The 20,188-nt window shown below is 44.4% G+C and overlaps 1 protein-coding gene across 5 annotated transcripts in view; it reads left to right on the top strand.

The window, feature by feature from the left end:
• The window catches only part of Ankrd44 (ankyrin repeat domain 44), a 260,633-nt gene that overhangs the window by 181,543 nt on the left and 58,902 nt on the right, over window positions 1-20,188 (top strand). For 3 of the 5 annotated variants that reach the window (XM_052749463.1, XM_052749461.1, XM_052749465.1), the window contains exons 12-16: window positions 1,091-1,208; window positions 3,155-3,223; window positions 5,728-5,868; window positions 8,013-8,093; window positions 11,498-11,609. In XM_052749463.1, the coding sequence (XP_052605423.1) occupies window positions 1,091-1,208; window positions 3,155-3,223; window positions 5,728-5,868; window positions 8,013-8,093; window positions 11,498-11,609 (521 nt within the window). The remainder of the gene's footprint in view (window positions 1-1,090; window positions 1,209-3,154; window positions 3,224-5,727; window positions 5,869-8,012; window positions 8,094-11,497; window positions 11,610-20,188) is intronic. The other 2 variants (XM_052749464.1, XM_052749462.1) reach the window with 1 other exon arrangement.

The following is a 20,188-nucleotide window of genomic DNA, read 5'->3' as shown; positions in this document are numbered from 1 at the left end:
ACCTGGTGTGCCCTGTCCATGAGCCAAGTGGCTTCAGGTGTCTGGTCTCTGGCAGGCTGTGTGTGGCCATTGCCTTTTCTTGGCAGGGTGAGGTGGTTCTGTAGCCTGCCTGCATGAGACAGCTCCTGCCGGTCCCTGAAGCCGAAGCTTTTTGGATGCCAGTATCACTCCCTAGCATCAGTCCTAGCATCAGAGTCTTGTCTGATTTTCAGTGGTCCAGAACTGAGTGGGGGAATGGCCAGAGCTGACATATGGGAACCTTAAGTCATAGAAGAAAAAAAAATTGAGGCTTAAATTGGTAACTTGACATTTAATACTTTTCAACAAAAGAAAATGGCCCAATCCTCAATATTTCAGTGGTAGAAAATGTCATGTTATCATCCAGTTCCATGGGCACTGAAACATCATCAAGGCAGATCCCCCTCCAAGAAGGTTTCATTTTTATGTTTTTATATAATGCGGGGCTGTCTGGAACCAGAGATTCTCTCTGCTTTGAGCTTTGCGGATCTTTCTTATCTCTGCCCCTGCCAATCCCCATCTATTAAGAAGTTCCTAGGCTTTCCAAAGTGATAGAAGCCTACAGGGTGGAGATTGTTTATGAATTAATTCCTTAGCTACCCCAGAGGCGTATTTCCTCCTCTAAGTACTTTACCTATGGTGGATTCTGTTTTCACTACTTTTGGCATGCTTAAAAATAATCCCTGCATGAAAGCATGTTTCTCACATCTTAGACTCACAGGAAAGTTGGGACACACGGAAGAAAATTTCTCTCCCTGCCTGCTCGGATTGCTCCTCTGCCTTCCATGTTTCTCATATGTTCTGTTTGTCTGTCCACTGCCCCACTCATCTCAGATTGGTTTCCTAAATTTCTATCCTGGGATGGAAACTGGGGCTGTGGCTCACCCAGGGCTGGATGCAAAAATAAATCCCTCTCGACTTCGCGACTCCGCGGTGCTTCCTATAAAATTGCCAAGCTCGAGTAGTGAACGTTCCTTTCTGTGACTACCTCTTTCTGACTACGACTGCGTGCATCCTGGTTTCCTACTAACTGATTTTTCTGTCTCTGCAATGTTTCTTGTGGTTTGACTAGGACAAAAGTATAGCATAGTATCCTTGTTTAGTAATGAGCGCGTGCTGTCTGCAGGCTTTGAAATAGACACCCCAGATACGTTTGGAAGAACGTGCCTTCACGCCGCTGCCGCAGGAGGGTGAGTACTCCTGCGCCGTCATTACTCCATGAACTTGATGGCTTCATACATCTTAATCGACATAAGCTGCCCGTGAACCAAAGGCATTTTCCTTAGTAAATGGGGTCCCAATCACTTCTGCCAAATGCCAGGTGTCACTAACTCCGTTCCCACATCACTCAGATTTTCTCCTTCCAAAGAAAAACAAATAGTCCATCCTGTGTAGTGCATAGAGCTTCTGTTCTTATCTTTCAACCCCCCTAAGAGATCCCCATGGCTGTAAGATGTCAGACGACACAGCATGGATTTCTACTTGGCATCTTTTCTGCCGAAAGAAATTAATTAGAACTTTGTTCTTAAGTTTTCTCCTCTTTGTTGCCAGCGGATGGGTGGTGATTAAGAGGATAAATGGTTGAATCAACTTACGCGCATTTAGACATTTTTGTAATAAAAACGAGTTTTGAAATTTTTAGGATGATTAAATATAAACAAAGTTCAAGGAAATCCCAAAGATGGCCGAGAGTGATTTATTCCCTGCCTTCCCCCTGTAGCAAAGAGCCTTTTTTCATCAGCTTTTTCCTTTAGCAAATCAATGATTAGATTAAAGCGCTGATCAATGTATTGTTGATATATGGCCACATATTGACCAACCGTAGTGTCTTTTGGATGACCTTGTATCCAAAGGTATTGGGAAGGTGTTGGTTTTTAATCAGTTTCCTAGTACTTAAGGAATCCTCCATTTATCATGCGTGCTAGCAAAGACATTACCTATTTATCAGAGGTGAATGAACCATGAAACTATGAAGCCCCTTATTTACATGGGTCCCTTCTGGAGTCATATACCAATGCCTATACAGAGTTATTGTATTTTTAAAAACAGACCCCTTCTCTCAACCCCGTCCTCAAACCAGATGAGATTTATGAACCCACACAGGTCTAATCCACCCGTGCCTTTGATCCTTTTCCATCTATCATTAGGTGGAAATAGGTGCTGTATATTAGCTGACATGCTGTACCAATTCAAATGTTCCTTTAAAAATTCATGTACTTCGTGACTTACATCTAGCTGTCTGAGAAGAGGGGCTATGAAGGGTAGGTGTGGGATGGGGAAGAGCTCTGTGAAGGCTTATCGTTAATGAGATCACTTTTCTTATTTAAATTACAATAAAACAATACATTCTGAGCCACTTCTTAACGTTTCAAGTTTAGAATGATGATGGATGGCTATGCCTACATTTTAAAGAATTTCAGACCTGCCCAGAAAGTGACAACACCCCATGCTGGGTTTATGTTTGAAATGCCTATTAGAATGAATATTAGCTCCATGCCCTTCGACAGGAAAATTCCCTTCGGTCGGTCCTGTCTCTGTGCTGTGTGATTTATGGCTCTTGTGACTGGCAGAGCTGCTAGGAACGATCACTGTGCTCCATTACATCACTTTCAGTGTTGGTCCAGCACATTCATTTACCTGGGCTACAAAGACAGGGACATGCAGCTGTTTCCATTAAGGAGTATCGAGTTGAAAGTGGTTATTGTGGGGATTTATTATGCCGTGATAAACGGTAGTGCTCAGCCACGTTGCTTCATTGTTTAAAGGTGACGCGGAGTTATTAGGCTGCTGTGGTTTCATAAACTCCTCCTGGTTCTGAAAAAAGAATTTTAGGGTAAATGATGAGGCTGTCATCGGAGGGCTTAATCATATAATAATCATTAAATTCCTTAGTCATTGAGTTGAAAATGTTCCATGAAGCCCTTTCATTTATTGATTTATTAGTTCTGAAAAAGGAATTTTAGATCCTTACAGTGCAGTGTTCCTGCAATATGTTCAGGTTATTTCTTGTTAACGGCATTTTAGACCCCAGGCTATCGTTGCATCCCAGCTCGTACTCTGCAGAAAATGCCTCTTCCTGTAGGTACCTTAGTAATTAACCCCGACTGTACTAATTATATTTTCCCTGTCTTTCTAGCAATGTAGAATGTATAAAACTCTTGCAGAGCAGTGGAGCAGATTTTCACAAAAAGGACAAATGTGGGAGGTATGTATTCAGGCTGACTTGCCTCTGGGGCGTAAACGAGAGTGGGGAATGGTCCATGGAGCAGGCCTGTTGTTGAGATGATCGCCGTGGGATGAGTGGGCCATCCCATCCTCAGGAGGTGATCTTTCCTTGTAGGGAGACGCCCATAAAGCTGAGAAGAGCCATGAGATAAGGGCTCTCTCAACTTCTGCTTTTTTAAAAATTGCCTACCTGGATGTGTTTTAGAAAAATAGCAGAATAGACCACTTTAATGCACCAGACTCAAAGTATGGGCTTGAGAGACAGTTCAGGAGTTAAGAGCACCTGCTGCTCTTGCAGAGGATTGGAGTTCAGTTCCCAGCACCCATGTCTGCTGGCTCAGAACTGCCTCTAGCTCCAGCTCCAGGGGATCAAATACTGCCCTTCTGGAACTCCCCCACTCCCCCGCCAGAGACATACACACAGACACAGACACACAAATAAAAATAAAAACTTTAATATGATCAAAAGATCTATAGCATTTGTTTTCTGTATCGGACATTTCATCTTGAGATTAATTTTTAGACATTTGAAATATTAAATGAGCACAAAGCACCAGAGGGTCGTAGAACTTTTCTCACCTTCGTAACCCCTTGGATAGCTAACTGTATCATGATGCTGGCTGGCTCATGGACACGTGCGCACGCGCACACACACACACACACACACACACACACACACACACACACACACACACCGCCTCTGTGTGTGTGTGTGTGTGTGTGGAGTCATGTACCAAGTAACCCCATTTTACTCAGCACTTGACCACATACACCATAGTGGTCCCATGTATCTTAAATAGTTTTGATTCATACAATGACAAAACCACCTGATACCACAGTTCATAAAACACAACCTGCTTGTGACCCATGACTATTGCATGCATGTGTGCATGCACGTGTGACACATGACTGCATGTAGGTATGTGTGTACACATGCTCTTTCCCTCCAGCAGGTCCTCGCTACCTGCCCCCCAGCTCTTCAGGGTTGTCAGATTTCTTTCCCTACCACCCACCTGTGAGGACTCTACTTATCCTTCCAGATTCAGATCAAATGAAACCTCCTTGTTACTCTTACAGAAATGTTCCCCAAGCACCCTGAGCACCCTGTGACTGCACCATATTAGTGGTGTCTTACCCCTCTGACTGCGAGTCTCTTGGAAACAAGGGCTGTCATTTCCTCCCTCCTCTCCCCTCCCCTCCTCCCACCTCTTCTACCTCTTCTCTTATCTACTCCTCTCTCTCTGTCTCTCTGTCTCTCTCTGTCTCTGTCTGTCTCTCTCTCTGCTGTGTGTGTCTGTGCATGTTGCTACGAGTCAAAGCCGCAGTATTACTCATACTAGGCAAACCCTCTACTACTGAGTTCCAGCCATAGACCTAGGGCTTAGTTTTGAGACAGGGTCTTGCTGTGTAGCCCAAACTGGCCTTGAACTCACAACCCTTCTGCTTCGCTCCCCAGTGTTGGGGTTGTAGGCATGTGTCCCTGAATCTAGCTTTCTCTTTATCTGTAAACCCCGTTGGGACTGTTGATGCCTAGTCATTTTCAGTCCAATTAATTAAAACAGAATCAGTCTAATATGTAAAATATTATAATTTCATGATTATAGTTCTTCCTTTTGGACTGAAGAGAAAATCAACTAGTAATGAGCCCTAAGTTGTCATCTACAAAATGAAAAAAATGCTTAAAAACTAATAAATAATTTCTGAGCTAAAGTTACTTTATTTTTAGTATTCTATTTAGTTATTATTCCTGGGATATTGGTTAGTCACACCAGAAAAAAATGTCAAATAATTGGAAACTAAAAATAAGTAATATAAATTACTTCATATTTCTCAAAGAAGCTAGCCTCTGGAATAGAAAGGAAGCTGTGGTACAATGTTAGGAAAGGATAATCCTAAGGAGAAGTGGACCTGAGCGAAGGACATGAGACTTACGGTTTTAGGATGGGATTGTCAGAGGTGGGGATTGGTCCTTTGAAAACCCAACCGGAAACTATATAGAAGCTTGATTAGAGTTAAGGATGGTTTGTGTAAAAAAAAAAAAAAAAAAAAAAAAATCCATGAGCATACATTGATTCATGCAGAACGGTGGGTTTCATTGTGACATTTTCTTACATGCAGATAGTGCATACTTTGTATTCATGTACTCCCTTGCCCTCTCTTATCCCTCCCCATCCTCCCCTCTTCCCTATCAGTCTCTAAAGATAGTCTTCATGAGACAGTCTTGTCACGGGCAGGCGGTGACATAGATCTAACCCAGAGCAGGCACTAGGAATAGGGAGAGAAGAGCGCCATGTGACTGACCTTGCTGGAGGCCACCTGTCTTTGCAGACTTGGTTTTGTGTTCCTCAGCTTCCATACACTGAGAGCTGAAGCAACAGTAGGGTAGCCAGCTCTTCTGTCAGTGATGGGCTTGTTTGCTGGACCGAGTCAAGTAAAATAGCAACAACAACAACAGCAATAATAATAACCACTGCTTGCTTTCAGGACCCCTTTGCACTATGCCGCTGCAAACTGTCATTTCCACTGTGTTAAGGCGTTAGTGACCACGGGAGCCAACGTTGATGAGGCAGACGGCTGGGGCCGGACCGCGCTGCACTATGCTGCTGCATCGGACGTGGACAGAAAGTAAAGAGAACCTGTTGGTTCTTCGTCTGGGGCAGAGCCAGGGACGGGAGGACTTGGGTTTTCTTCACACTGCCTCCTAAGAGTGGCACATGAGGAATGAATCATTCAGAGTGGAGGGTCAGCCATCCCCCAGGCTCCCCCATTCTCTCTTTTTAGGTTTGATTATTACATGGCATTGTACAATTTCCTCTCTTCTCTGCTTTTGGGTTAAATGCCAAGTAGAGCTGTCAAGCCCAGGCTTTTCAGTTCAGGCTTTGGAAACCTATTGGAATTTATTTGGCATACACAGTAGTATCCATCATTACCACTTAAATGCTTCACCTGCTAATATATATGTCCTGTGTTCAAAAAAAAAAAAAAAAACACCATTGATAATCCCAACTGTCTTCAACTGCAGCCTTGCTGTGATGGGATTAGACACTGTTCTTCCCAACCTGGGCATGAACACTCATTTGGCAGCTGCAGAAGAGGAATTTCTTATTCCAGAAGTATTTGGACTATAGGTGGCTGGGCATGGAAAGCAGACATCACTGAACCACTGCAAAGGGGAAAGGGGGCAGGGCCTCACGGCCCCTTTCTGTAGTTCTTAAAATCATAGGAAGATTTTGATGAGTTTGCATGACAGCAGTTGAATTATTTGCTGCCCCCTATGGTGCATCTGATTCTGGGTTAGAGCTAATAGCTTCTTTTCTAGAACAATGACAGCTAAACACGTAATTTTAGAGTGTAAGTATGCTAAGCGTGTATTCTTCCGTTGATCTATAATACCAGTTCTTTCAAACATTCAAGATGATGATCCAAGTAAGAAATACATCTCATGTCATGATACAGCACACATGTTCACATATATGTTCATATGTGAGAAATAAAAACCTCATAACCATATTTATGTTTATTGTACGTGATACATTATATTTTCTACCTCATTTTGGTGGCTTCAACCTAATTAATTTCACTTAGTAACAGATTGTGATTCACTGTTTAAAAAATATGGATGAAAAGCCAGGTGTGGTGGCACCCACTTGGAATTTTGGCATTTGGCAGATGGAAGCAGAAGGATCAGGAATTCAGGTTTGTCCTCTGATACATAGAGAGTTTTAGGATAGCCTAGGCTACATGAGATCCCGTCTCAAAAAGCAAGCAACAACTATATATACTCATACATGTGTACACACGCACATGGCTGTGTAAAGTGTTTTCCGTGCAAACACGAGGTCTGAATTTGATAGCCAGAACCTCCATGCAATTGTCCAGGTATTTGGGCTGGAGAAATGGTTTATTGGTTAAGAATGCCTGCTGCTCTTTCAGAGGACCCAAGTTCAGTTGGCTCACAATCACATGTAACTCCAGCTCTAGGGATCTCACCCACATGAACACTTGCACACATGTGGCTTTCACACATAAGCAAAAACAATAAGAAATCATCTTAACACAACCCAGGCATGGTGAAAGCCTGCTGACCAGCCAGTCAGGCCTCCTAGATACCCTGCAGAGCTACGAGCCACACGGTCTCAAAACCCAAGCGGGAGGGTTCTTAGGAAAGGATGCCTGAAGTTGACCTCTGGCCTCCACATGTTTGTGCACACACAAGCGTGCACCCAAATGAGCGTGCACAGCCCCACGTCATTTGTGTTTGCATATGTTTCTAATAAGATATCGCACGTGGGATCTCATGGCACACAGGCTATTCACTGAGCAGTGCTGTGCACTGGGGAAGGGCTAGAGAGCAAGTACACTTCGTGTTTTAAGGACCGGAAGGGAACACCTAGGAGAGGAAGCTCAGGATCACCTATAGGAAGTGAGATGCTGGCCTGGCCAGAAAGCATGCGGGTACGGTAGCGAGTGGAGGAGCCTGAGATGAGTTGTTTCTTTTTACTTGGAAAGTTCTAGGATGCCTGTAGAGGGGTAGGCAGCTTGATTCTGCCCTTAATCGCACAGAGCTAGGGAGACGTTTTAGGAGAGTGATGTTCTCAGTTGGATTCCTTGGGAGGAAATAGATTTCCTAGATGCCTTGGAGAGAACCAATGTATGTCCCTTTTGAGTTGGGATCAAATCACTGAGATATAATTGTGTAAAAACTATCATCAATTTTTAATGAAAAAATTAATTGTGATTTTTTTTCCCCTATGTCTTACGCTGAGAAGTAAGATGATCTTAGGAAACGCCCATGACAATTCTGAAGAACTGGACAGAACCAGAGAAATGAAGGAAAAAGAAGCTGCACTGTGAGTCTCTTCTGGGCGTCAGATGGGATGCCACACTCTCGTCCATCTGGGTTGCTGCATGTCTGTCTTCCTGCTGGGGGTTTCATTTGGGATCCTGAGAAAGGGAGGGACCATAGACTCACTCTCCATCTGTTCTGATGTACCTGGAACCTTAAAAGTTCTTATTAATAGAATCAAACCTGAGCCAGGTATTGGGGTGAATGCTGGAAGATCAGAGAACCAGAACAAGCCACAGCTAACCTCACCTGGCCAACTTCTCAGCTGGTCTTGTTTCCTCAGACTGGAAGCTTCTGTGTCCTCATATCCCAATGGCTCTCAGCTGAACTGCTGCTCTAAAGCCTGAAGCTTAACCAGCTAAAAGCTGCTAGTTTCTGGTCTTCACGCCTTATATACCTTTCTGCTTTCTACCACCACTCCCTGGGATTAAAGACTCACTTTCTGGGATTAAAGGCGTGAGTCACCATGCCTGGCTGTTTCCAGTGTGGCCCTGAACTCACAGAGATCCAGAGGGATTTCTACCTCTGGAGTGCTAGGATTAAAGGTGTGAGTGCCACCATTTTCTAGCCTTTGTATCTAGTGGCTGTTCTGTCTCTGACCCCAGATAAGTTTATTAGGGTGCACAATATTTTGGGGAACACAATACCACCACATTTCCCCGTTTTTGTCTAAAATTTAAAAAATGTGTGGAACTCTCTATAAAATGATAAGCTTGCTTTGACTACCATTGTCATGGGCCAGCAGCCTTAGGTCTTCAATATATCTGACTCTGTCATGTGTCATATACCACGGGGGACATGTTAAGCCTCCACTTGGGACCTGAGGTTCTACTTTGGTGACCTAGGGATAACTGTTTGGCAGATTCTATGAATAAAGGTCTTCAGACCTGGCTGAACTCCCTGCTTCTTGTAAGCAGCTACCCCTGATAAACCTCACCTCACCTCCCCTGCCCCATATTGGCTTCAGACAGGGACTTCACTGTTGCTATGAAAGGGTCTGGAGTGTCTGCCGTCATCACCCAGGGACACTGCCACATGAGCCCTCCTCCTTAGTCTAGCCACAAACAGATCAGCGCAGAGATCGTGGCCCTGGTGAGCCCAGCACTTAGCGCAGTGACCATTGAATCTGTGAACAAGCAGGTGAACCAGTTTGCCCACTTCGTGCCCCATCCCCCAGGAGACGCCGGGCTCTGAGAGTCTGCAGGCCTGTGATCCACAGTGTGTTTATTCTCTTCTCAAGTTGCCAAAGGAATGAGTTTCTGTGCCTGAACGCTTGTGCTCACTCCAAGGCCTCCACACTGCCCACTCTGCTCCCCTCCCTATGTCCAAAATGTTAGACTCTGAGGATAGCCCTGGTGCAGGTTATTTATAGGACATCACTGGGCATTTCTGGGAAAGAGACGGACACTGCTGTGAGTGAAACAGAATGACCACGTTTCACCTGAACACATCTAAATTTAAAACAATAATGTTAAAAAATCAGAGAATTTTTAAAAGTGACCTCAGCAAACCTCCCTTTCTCCACTGAGTTGAATGCTTGCCCTGTGCCATTCCAGGCTCATTGGTGAGGAAGGGAGCAGAGGAAAGACCAGGAATGACCACACCCCCCTGTCCACCAGGGACCTAATGCTCTGTTGATCTCGCATCTCAAGTGGCTAGTTCGCCCTGGGTGTAGGAAGGATAGGCCTCAGCAGTTGAACATTGTTTTTCCTTAGGAAATATGTGGAGAATACCCAGATTCCACATTGCTTCTGTTGCTGTATCTGTACAAATGTCATGTAATTTAGCTATGTTCCGGACTAAATAATTCTCTGGGAGGAATTCTTAATGTTTTCCAAATTACCAAATGATTTTTTTGCAACCCATTCAGAGACTGGGGTTGCATGTCCATAGAATGTTCTTCCTGGTGATGATTTATGTAAAGGGCTACATTCAGTTTACAGTGAGTCATGCACAGGATCCTGTCCACAGACGTTTAATTACCCAAATAAAAAAGTACTTCCTTTTAAGGTATGAAGGACCAAAGACAGCATGATAGCCGGACTTTAATAAGAGTTTGATTTATTTTGGAGCATTTTATAGATAAATACAAGTAGGTTGGGTTTACAAAATTTATGTTTCACCAGTTTTCTAGAAATTAAAGAAGCAGTTTGCCTTTTTATCCCTTTGACTTTAACCCAAAAGGTAGGAAATGCAACTTCAAAGTTTGTGAATCAACTATAGAAAGCTCCCACGGGAAAATCTTATTTAATGGGGAGGCTTAGATTTGGAATCTTAAGCTCCTCAGAGCCATGCGTGGGATGTGACTCGTGCCACCATGCCAGAACGTGAGGTAGAAGGAGAAGGATTAGAAGTGCAAGGTCATCCTCAGCTACATAGTGAAGCTAGCCTGGGCTACATGAGACCCTGTTTCAAAAAAGCCAAAATTAGCAAGTCTTGATGGAAAGTGAGAAATTGAATCAGCATGCACTTGTTGGGGATACATTTGTCCAACTGGTTATTCCCTCTAAGAACAGAATACCCAGTGCATCCCAGGCAGGGTTCTGGGGTTCTAGAACTTGGGGTTCTCCAGCAAAGTTCGAGGCAAACTCCTCCCTCTGCCGAGTGTGTCCAGGAGGCCTTCTGACATCACAAACACAATCCTGTCATTGCAGAAACCCCTCTAAATGTTTTCAGTCAGTGTCCTTTTGTATTGGGCCACATTCACAGTTATCCTCGCCTACATGGAGCTGCAAGTGAGACGTGCTCGCGGCCTGTTTGGTCAGGTTTTCAGAAAAATGACCACTATGCCAAAAAAAGGCTTTTGAAATTCATAATTTTGTCTAGTCTATATTCCTGATGGTGTGACTTCTGTTTCTTCCTTCACGTGGAGTCACTGGATGAATTCGTGATGCCTTTTACGTGTATGGCCACTCTTTGGTATTTTCTATTATTCAGTCTCCTTTCGGGTTCTTTCCCTCCTACTCTGTTTTAAACTTATAGTTCTGAGCATCTTGATTGTCATCTCCAACAGTGATGTCAGCAATAGTCCCTTCTCTCTTGTGGTTTCCCAGCTGCAATGGCCAATCCTTTATTACATTTGAGACTTGGGAACACAGAGATCTTAATCTTAATTATTTGGTAATCTTGATGACGGATATGTCTTCTACCTTAAGATGAGAAGAGAAAAAGACAATTACCTAGTTGTTCTAACGCGTGCCCTGACTTCTCGGAGCGTTATTTTAGCATGAAATAAAGACAGAGAGACCATGAGCTCTCTTTCCACCCCAGTACATAACTGCATATTGTAATCGGCTCCCTGACATTCCCAGTCTCAAGGTGCATTGTGGGATATTCCTAACAGAGGGGTTTGTGCTGATTGTTCCTTCTGACACAGAGGTTTCTAAGGCTACGTCTTTATGCTTACAGCTGCCTAGAGTTTCTGCTTCAAAATGATGCAAACCCATCCATCCGGGACAAGGAAGGCTACAATAGCATCCATTACGCTGCCGCCTACGGCCACAGACAATGTCTAGAACTGGTGAGTTGTTTTTCCTAACACGATGATTGGCCCTGAACTCCCAGCAGCGCCCTCACTGCCCAGTGTGGTCCCCACGAGGAATGTTGGGGAGACCATTTCTGCTAAGTGAAAACACTGTGAGATGTTACAGTACGGAGATTTCTTTGTTCCTCTCTGTCCCCATCTGACTGACAGTGAATCATCCACATTCACCGTGGTAGGAATGCTAGAGCTGTGTGAAGACACAGCCTTTATTTTAAAGATAATTAGGATATGTCACACAAGCTGAGTAGATCTTTCCAGAGGAAAACTTCGCGCTGCAATGCTCATGAATAGAATTACAACTCAGGATTTGACTTATGCAGTCAGTAGGCACATGGGTTCCTTTGGGCCAGTCCCATGTCTGGAGCAGAAAGAAAGAAACTGGCAGGGGCAAGAACAGAATGTGAACTTCAAAAAAAAAAAATCAAATAATCGAGAGATACCTAGATACCTGTGTGTGTGTGTGTGTGTGTGTGTGTGTGTGTGAGAGAGAGAGAGAGAGAGAGAGAGAGAGAGAGAGAGAGTGTTAAAATGTGAACTCCTCTCTTGGTGATGGTCATGAGACCCAAAACTCAAATGCTCACAGTGACTTGAAATGTCGAGGGTGACGTGAGCTCAGGCGTAAAACAGTCGGGAGTGATGGAGACTGTGCCCAATAAAGAGCCATGCCGTAAACGGTTGGAAGACCAGGAAGGAAAGGGTTGCTAGAAATTGTGTGTGTGTGTGTGTGTGTGTGTGTGTGTGTGTGTGTGTGTGTGTGTGTGTGTGTGTATACATGTGTGTACGTGCATGCATATGTCACAGCACACACACGAAGGGCAGAGGACAGCTTCACAGGTTCAGACTGAACTCAGAGCACCAGCCTGATCAGCAAGTGCTTCTACCCACTGAGCCGTCTAGCCAGACCTAAAGTTTGACTTTTTAATGGAAGGTTTCCTGTTTTGAAATCCTCCTGGGGAGGCTGAGGGAACGTTTGTTCATGGCCACATCCAGCCTGCAGGCCACAATTTGCTACTTTGTTGATGCTGCTTTTGGTTCAACTTCATCAGGATACTTGAGTATCCCAACTCGCTGTCTGTGTGGGCTGATGACAGGTGCTACTTTTATTTACTGCCCTCAAATGTGTGTTCGAATGAAGATGGCCCCCATAGGCCTATAGAAAGTGGCATTATTAGGAGGTGTGGCTTTGTTGGAGGAAGTGTGTTACAGGTCAGGGGTGGGGTGGGGTGGGTTTTGAGGTCTCAGATGCTCAAGGAGGGCCAGTGTCTCACTCGTTTCCTGCTGCCTGCCGATCTGGATGTAGAACTCTCAGCTCCTTCTCCAGCACCATGTCTACCTGCGTGCAGTCATGCTTCCTGCCATGACCATAATGGACTAAACCTCTGGATTGTAAGCCAATGCCGATTGAATGTTTCCTTACAAGAGCTTCCATGGTCATGGTGTCTCTTCACAGCAATAGAAACCCTAACTAAGACGGCCTGCAAAACCAACATTTGGGAGGCTGAAGCAAGGGGATGAGGCCAGCCTGGGCTCATACCCTAACCCTGTTTCAGAAGTAAAGACTTTGTGCCGGGCATGATGGCACATACTTTTAATGACACACTCAGGAGGCAGAGGCAGGTGCCTCTGTGAGTCAGAGGCCAGCCTGGTCTGTATAGCAAATTCCAGTCCAGCCAGGGCTACGTAGTGAGATCGGACCTCCATCCGTCCGTCTTTCCATCCATCCATCTGTCTGTCCATCCATCCTATTTCCATTTCTTTTTCCCCTACTACTTCCCCATGTTTCTCAGAGCTGTGTTTGAAGAAACACACAGTATCTACTGGATGTGGTTTACTAAAGAGACAGGAAGCAGGAAGCCAGCAAGCTGAAGTATCGTACCTACACAGAAGTAACTGGAGTATGCCCTTTTTCCTGTAGTTGGTTCCACTTAGGGTCAGTCCTGTTACATTTCCTTTATTCTGGGACACAGGAAAATCCATATAAAGTTACCAAGTTTGGAAACAAAACTAGGATTATTCTTGTGTTGTTTTTTCATGACACAGGTTGATGCATTGTATTTACCTTCACCATTCTTGAAGAATTCAACAGTATCTTTTCTCAGGTTCTTGTGAATACAGAAGAGTTCTTGTTTGACCTTGGGGATAGGTAGCAGTTTTTAGGGTTTTTTTTTTTTAATTGTTTGTTTTCCTCCCCTAGTCCCCTTCGGTTACCTTGGCTGCACACACACAAATCACCCCGATGTTAGTGGCTGAAACAGCAGTAGTGATGCATTCAACCTCACTATGCTTGTGAGCCGGGACTTCTGGAATGGCTAAGCTGAGTGGTTCTAGGCAAAGTATTCGGAAGAGGTCACATGCTGGCCTAGGTCTCAAGGGCTGCTTTCTCTGTAGCGTCACCTAGGCTAGAAGGTACAAACAGATAGTCTTCCTGAGGCATGTGTTACCCTGTGTGTTCTTGGCGTTTCTTTTCCTCCATTATCCTCTCCTGTCTTCCCGTGGACCTCTCCCGGATATCTCTCTCCTCTTCACAAATGGTTCCCCTTTATAATTTTGTTGTCTAGCCAGGTTGCCTCAGACTCTCAATCTTCCTACTTCTCTCTCCTGAGTGCTGCGATAATAGCTGTGCCCCACCATTCTCTAGGTTTTTCTAGGTTGTTCTTGTGTAGTTGGATATCTCACATGGTGGCTCAAGAGCCAGGCATCCACCAAGGGGCCTGGGCGAGAAGAGGAAGGCTGTGATCTGTCTTTGAAAACTACTTGAAGTTTCTCCTGCATAGCCACTTCTTGAGAGGCAAGGGAAAAGCATGAAGTGTTAGCTCCATGGGAGAGATGGAGGGAGCCAGTGATTTCAGGACTCCTGAGCACTGATTGTGATCGAGAACCCCAGTGGTCAAGGAGCAGCCACTAGTCATGCAGGTGAACAAACCAGTCGTGGAGGCGTTAACTAGTTTGTCCAAAGTTATGGCGCTGGCCTTTGGAAGACAGGACTAGTAATGGGGCATCTTATGAGTTCTGATTTTTTGTGTGTGAACTTTTCTTTTTAACTGAAAATTGGTTCTTCTCTCTTGCAATACATCCCAAGGACAGTTTCCTCTTCCCCACCTCCCCTCTCCCCCAGATCCACTCCCCCTCCATTTCCTCTTCAGAAAAGAGCAGGCCTCCAAGAGACAACAGCCAAACAGGACCAAACAAGATACAACAAAGCAGCAGCCCTCATATTGAGACTGGACAAGGCAACCAGTAGGAGGAAGTCTCAAGAGCAGGCAAAAAGAGTCAGAGACACACCGAGTTCTAATTTGAAAGGAAGTGGTTACTCACCCTGCCTTCCATCACAGATGAAAGCTGAGTCTCCCCAGGCCTTTCAGACACAGTGCTGATGCTTGGTGGGAGCTGAGGATGAGGCAGTGTCCTCTCTGCCTCTTAACTCCAGCTTTGCGCTTGTATGTGCTCTACACCTATGAACAAATATGACTTTGTGTTTGGACCTCATATCCGAAAGGCTCCTCAAAGCATGTGCACATGTGTGAGTGTCTGGTCATACCGGGAGGGTGAGGGCTTATGTTGTTGCCCACTATGAGACTGTCTTCTGAAATCTACATGAGACACAGCTGTCGTTAATTGCGTTTTCTCTCAGAAAACCATATGCCATAATTGGATATTCGAACTTTTATTACCAAGTTTGTTATATCCTTTTAATAATGTGTGCTGCTCTAGGGAGCGTTAATGAGTTATCTCCAGTCCTGCAGCATACAGAGCATAATTATCTGGAAACACTTTCTTTCTGTCGAAGTGATGTGTTGCATGCATTGTTTTCCTTTTTCAGGAGTGCCGTTTTAGGCCCATTATTTCTTTTATGAGACAAGATTTTTCTGTCCACAAGACAAAAATGACTTGGCTCTTTGATTGGATCAACTCTTGCCTTTGTATTTACAGAGGTGATTATTCATGGAAATTAGGAATAGTCTATTGTAGGCAGAGAAAGTATTAATTGATCCTCATTTATGCTGTCGATTGAATCGGACCAGATTATCAATATAAGTGGTAGCAGCCTCACCCTTGTTTGCTCTTATGAAAGAACCTTTGTGAGTCGTTTATCACACAAATGGGATTCTCCTGAACGGTTGTCGTTGGGTGGAAAGCTTTCTGTATTCCCGTTTTGGAGTGCATCCTACAGTTCCTCTTGGGTGCAGTTTGTTCTGAACAAGCTGTGGACACTCTTACAATCCCTCCCCTCCACGACACCAAATCAGAACCAAACAGAACCAGAGAGTAGCCCTGCCTCCTCTCCCCACCACCAGTGGGGAGAAGCACTAGGCCAGACTTTCGTAGGTGTCTTATTCTCCTCCTAGCTCACCCAACAAGAACCAGTTTGGGGAGGAGATGGACAGGATGAGGGTTCCATAAGGAGGGAAGACAGACTAGGGCCATCTCTGGGACAAGTGTTAAACGAAGAAGTAAGTTTTTGTTTTTTTAAATGGAGGAGCATTTCTAATTTTCCCTTCACCCTTGGGAAACTAATGCCATCATAGTCTCTAAAATCCCGATTTCCTTAGGAACCTAGTGTGCACAAGGGGTAGATTTCTGTGATTCACTGTCATGCCAAATACCCCTTATCTCATGTGACAAACACCCCATCTTTTTAACAAGTTGGCTTCGACTCTGTGCCGGGTTTTCCCGTGAGAAGCCCTGCTTTACGGCTCTCTAGTCACTTATTAGAGTCTCTGAGGAAACGTTCTTCCAAGAGAACGTCCTTTGGTTCACGTTCCCAGCCTGTGCTCTGGCTGCAGAGGGAACAGCGAGCGTATAAAATGAGTATTTTCTACTAGACCAGGCTTTGTCTTTGGGAGCTGGAGTGACATGAAAGAGGGCAGGTGGCCATTGGGACCAGATGACTTTTGTACAGTGGATGACATTTGTTCCTAGCCCCTTCTTTTGGCTAGTTGATCTACTGCTGTGTTTATGCACATCACTAAATAGGTATCACTGGAATTTTTGTATAAATGACTGGCATTTAACTTAGTCCATATTTGCTTGGCATTTATGGTTTTTGGCTTTCGTCTGTGATTAAAAGCCTAGAATTTGTAAACCGTATTTTGTTTTCAATTTATTTTGCTGTAGTCAAAGTGGAACGAAAATGATGTTAGCTGTTTTAACTCTATTTTCTGCATTTAAACCGATTTTTGAGCTAGTTCCACAAATAAAAAGCTCATAGAAAGTGATGCATTCCTGTCTTGATGGACTAGCCAGGTTCTGAATTCCATCCCATCCACCTCCTTAAGGCAGTGCTCTGGATGTTTTTCATCAAGTATACATGTCCTGAGCTTGCTCCAGAAATCTGCCCATCAATGTGTACAAGGGACTGCGATTAGTCAAATTCAACTGGGCTCAAACCATCAAAGCAGAGCAGTGGGTTCATGTCTAATAAAGTACCTTGTGTATGAATTAAATGTTTGCTCAAGTGGAGGAGAGGAGCTGGCAAAGGCCTCAGGCCTCTACAGTGCATTCAGACTGACTGGAAAGAGAGAAATTCAGGAAGCATGCCCCTATGTGGAAATTCAGTTTCTGTGGACATGCTGTTTTTTGTTTTTTGTTTTTTAACAATATTGAACCTTTCTCTGTGAAGATGAAGACTCCTAGGGCTTTGTTATTTTCAGAGTGGAAAAAGGCGTCTTCGAGTGTAATTACATAAATTGCCTACACAGACTTAGAAAGATTTGGAAAATATAATTCGGATTAAATTCAGTCCAGGATTTTGCCAAGCTTCATCACTTGGAACTTGGCTTCTTTCCCTGGATCTCCTGTGAACTTGAACTTTGACAATGAGAATATGTGGGAATAACCAACAATCCCTGCGTGTATATTCTAGGAGTTCTGGGATTCTCTGAAGACAGCTATGTTTTGGGTAACTGAAAACAAAATGGTGTTACAGTCATATAATCTTCTAGGTATTTCTTATGTTTAACCACAGACTTGAGCATTGTTAGAAACTGGCTCTGAATGAATGCATGTGTCTGTGTAGAATGCATCTCAATGTCTAATTAAGCTTCTTGATACTGAGAAAATGGGGTTTAAAGGAGTTATTTATTTATTTTTTTAAGAAATAAGTGACTTGTTAGGAAGCAGCAGTTACCCTGAAAGGAATGGTCTTCTGAAGATAACCAGTGAACTTGAACTCGAGTCCACAACAAACCTCGGATAACTTTTTTCTGTCCCCAGAGGTGCTATGAGCCAGTTTGCTCTTAGAGAACGTGACTTTGAGCTGGCAGGCTATGCGTGAGCAGGTTCTGCGAACCCCTCAGCAATGCCGGTGTGACTATCTACTGTTGAACTCAGTGGGGGAGAAGCTCAACTCTTAGGAGGGGCGTTCTCAGGGAGGGGGGGGGGGGTCACAGACATTCTGATGCCGCTAGCAGCCTCTGCCTGTCATGAATGAGTTCATAGAAGTTGGATCAGACGTGGGATGTGAATCTGTACTCAGAGCGGTTGAATAGACAGTTCAGCAAAGGGTCTGTCTGAGGACGACAAGACCTTCTGGTTTCACTATGAATCAGTCTGGCAGTGGATGAAAGAACCAGTTAACAAAATGTATTGAAATGAACAACCTCAGCTTTACCTCCACAGGAGGGTCCAGGACAGTCGGGCTGTTGCCCCCACATTGCTTCAGCCCACAGCCTGCTTACTCATGCCTAAAGTCTGAGCTGGGAAAGGCAGGAAGCTTAAGATCATGGAGAGATTTTTTTTTTTTTTTAATTTAGCTGTGTTATTGATCACACCATCCCCATAGTGGGGGAGAAAGACTGCCTTCTTCTGACCAAAGACCAAACAAAGAAGCTCCAGTGAGATGGCATGGATGCCTAAAGTTCTGTGCACTTTAGTGCACACAGTGGTCTGCCTATGGTAAGTCTAGAATGTCTTTAACCAGAACCTGCTTGCCAGGAAGTCATATGAAAGTCATCCATTGAAGGACCACTCCTCCTTCATCACTTCCCAGTGCCCAGATGTGCATCAGAGGCCACAGCGGGCCTAAGACTCTCCTGAATCCTGCTAGCGCGGGCTGCCTGTGATGGTGGGGAGACTCGGGGTTCCTAGGACAGAGGAGGGAGAGTTTGTTACCAGGAGGCAGGGGCCTCGCTAGGAAGAGGGGGCTGCAGATAAGAGGGGAATCTACAGCCGCACCTGAAAGAGAAATCTGACCCCGGTGGGGTGCCATTACCAAGGGTGTGTGCCGGCTGGCAAGACCATTGTCTCTGCTTCTGTGGAAGCTCTTTTTTCCAGCCCCTTCAGCCCTAGAGGAAGCAGACATTGAGAGGAGGTGAGGTGGAGGGTTCAAGGCTAGGGACAGAGAGGTGTCCGCTTCCGCACTGCACCCTTTGGTAGACAGTGGGGAGAAGAACCCGTGTTAGGCAGCCGTCAGGGTTTACGGTTCTTCTGCTGGCGCAGACGGAGTAATTGCTGACTTGAAGCTGTGTTTGTAACTGAGATGCTTTGAGGGTTTGTTTTATTATGTGTTAGAGATTTTTATCTCAGGTGGCAGGAAAAGGGAGCCTTGTAATGGAGCCGGGACCTGGTGTAGGGTTTAAAGGAGAACAAAGCTAAAGCGGGATTACTGATGACTCACTGCTTAGTCAGACACCGGCAGCCACTGTGAGGAAAGACGAGCATTCAGCTCTGAAGAAAAAAAAAGGTTCTTGACTTGAAATAAACATGACTTTAAATTTCAACTTTATAAGATAGAATGTCCTAATAGTTTCAAACACTTATTAGGTGCCAAAATGCGTTGAACAATAGTGTTTCATCGGCAAATGACTGAGCTTGATTTAGTGATAAAATTTAAAGGCTAGTTTTTAAGTGTCTTGTGAGTCTCTTGCTTGACAGATATTTCATAAAAGATGACAGGTTGCGGAGGAAAGGAAAATTTATATTTTGATGAACTGATCTTCTCTTTAGAGGTGACTACTTACAAGCATGAAAGCATTTTATTGTAATCTCCTCTTCATTATTTTTATTATTCAAGGTCTACAAACCTGTGCTAATATGTAAAACTGATACAAAGACATTAGGCAAATTGAAAGTTACACACACACACACACACACACACACACACACACACACACACACACTGTAATTTTTTCTAGGTATATAGTGGGGATTCAAATAGGCATTACTTCTTCTGATGGGAAAGTTTCTAAAGACCCTGAGAAAAATCACGAATTCTTAAGAATGGTGTAGTTTAAATGTGAATTGAAAAACAGAGTTAATCTGGCTCGTTCTCCCTTTTTCCTGCCCTGTCTTCATACTTTCTATTGCTGTGACAAAACCCCATGACCAAGGCAACTTAGAGAAGAAAGACTTTATTGGGGCTTATAGTTTCAGAGGGTGAACCCATGAGCATCGTAGTGGAAGCATGGCAGCAGACAGGTAGGCATGCACTGCAACCGTAGCCGAGAGCTCATATCACCTACAAGCAGGAGGCAGAAAAGGCTAACTGGAAATAGCGTGGACTTTTGAAACCTCAAAGCCCAGCTCCAGTGAACCACCTCCTCCAACAAGGCCACACC

The sequence above is a fragment of the Peromyscus californicus genome, unplaced genomic scaffold, assembly GCF_007827085.1.
Source record: "Peromyscus californicus insignis strain IS unplaced genomic scaffold, ASM782708v3 Scaffold_21__1_contigs__length_65335640, whole genome shotgun sequence".
NCBI classification, from domain to species: Eukaryota; Metazoa; Chordata; class Mammalia; order Rodentia; family Cricetidae; genus Peromyscus; species Peromyscus californicus.
The sequence above is the reverse complement of the archived record's forward strand: the minus strand, read 5'-3'. Positions and strand labels throughout refer to the sequence as shown.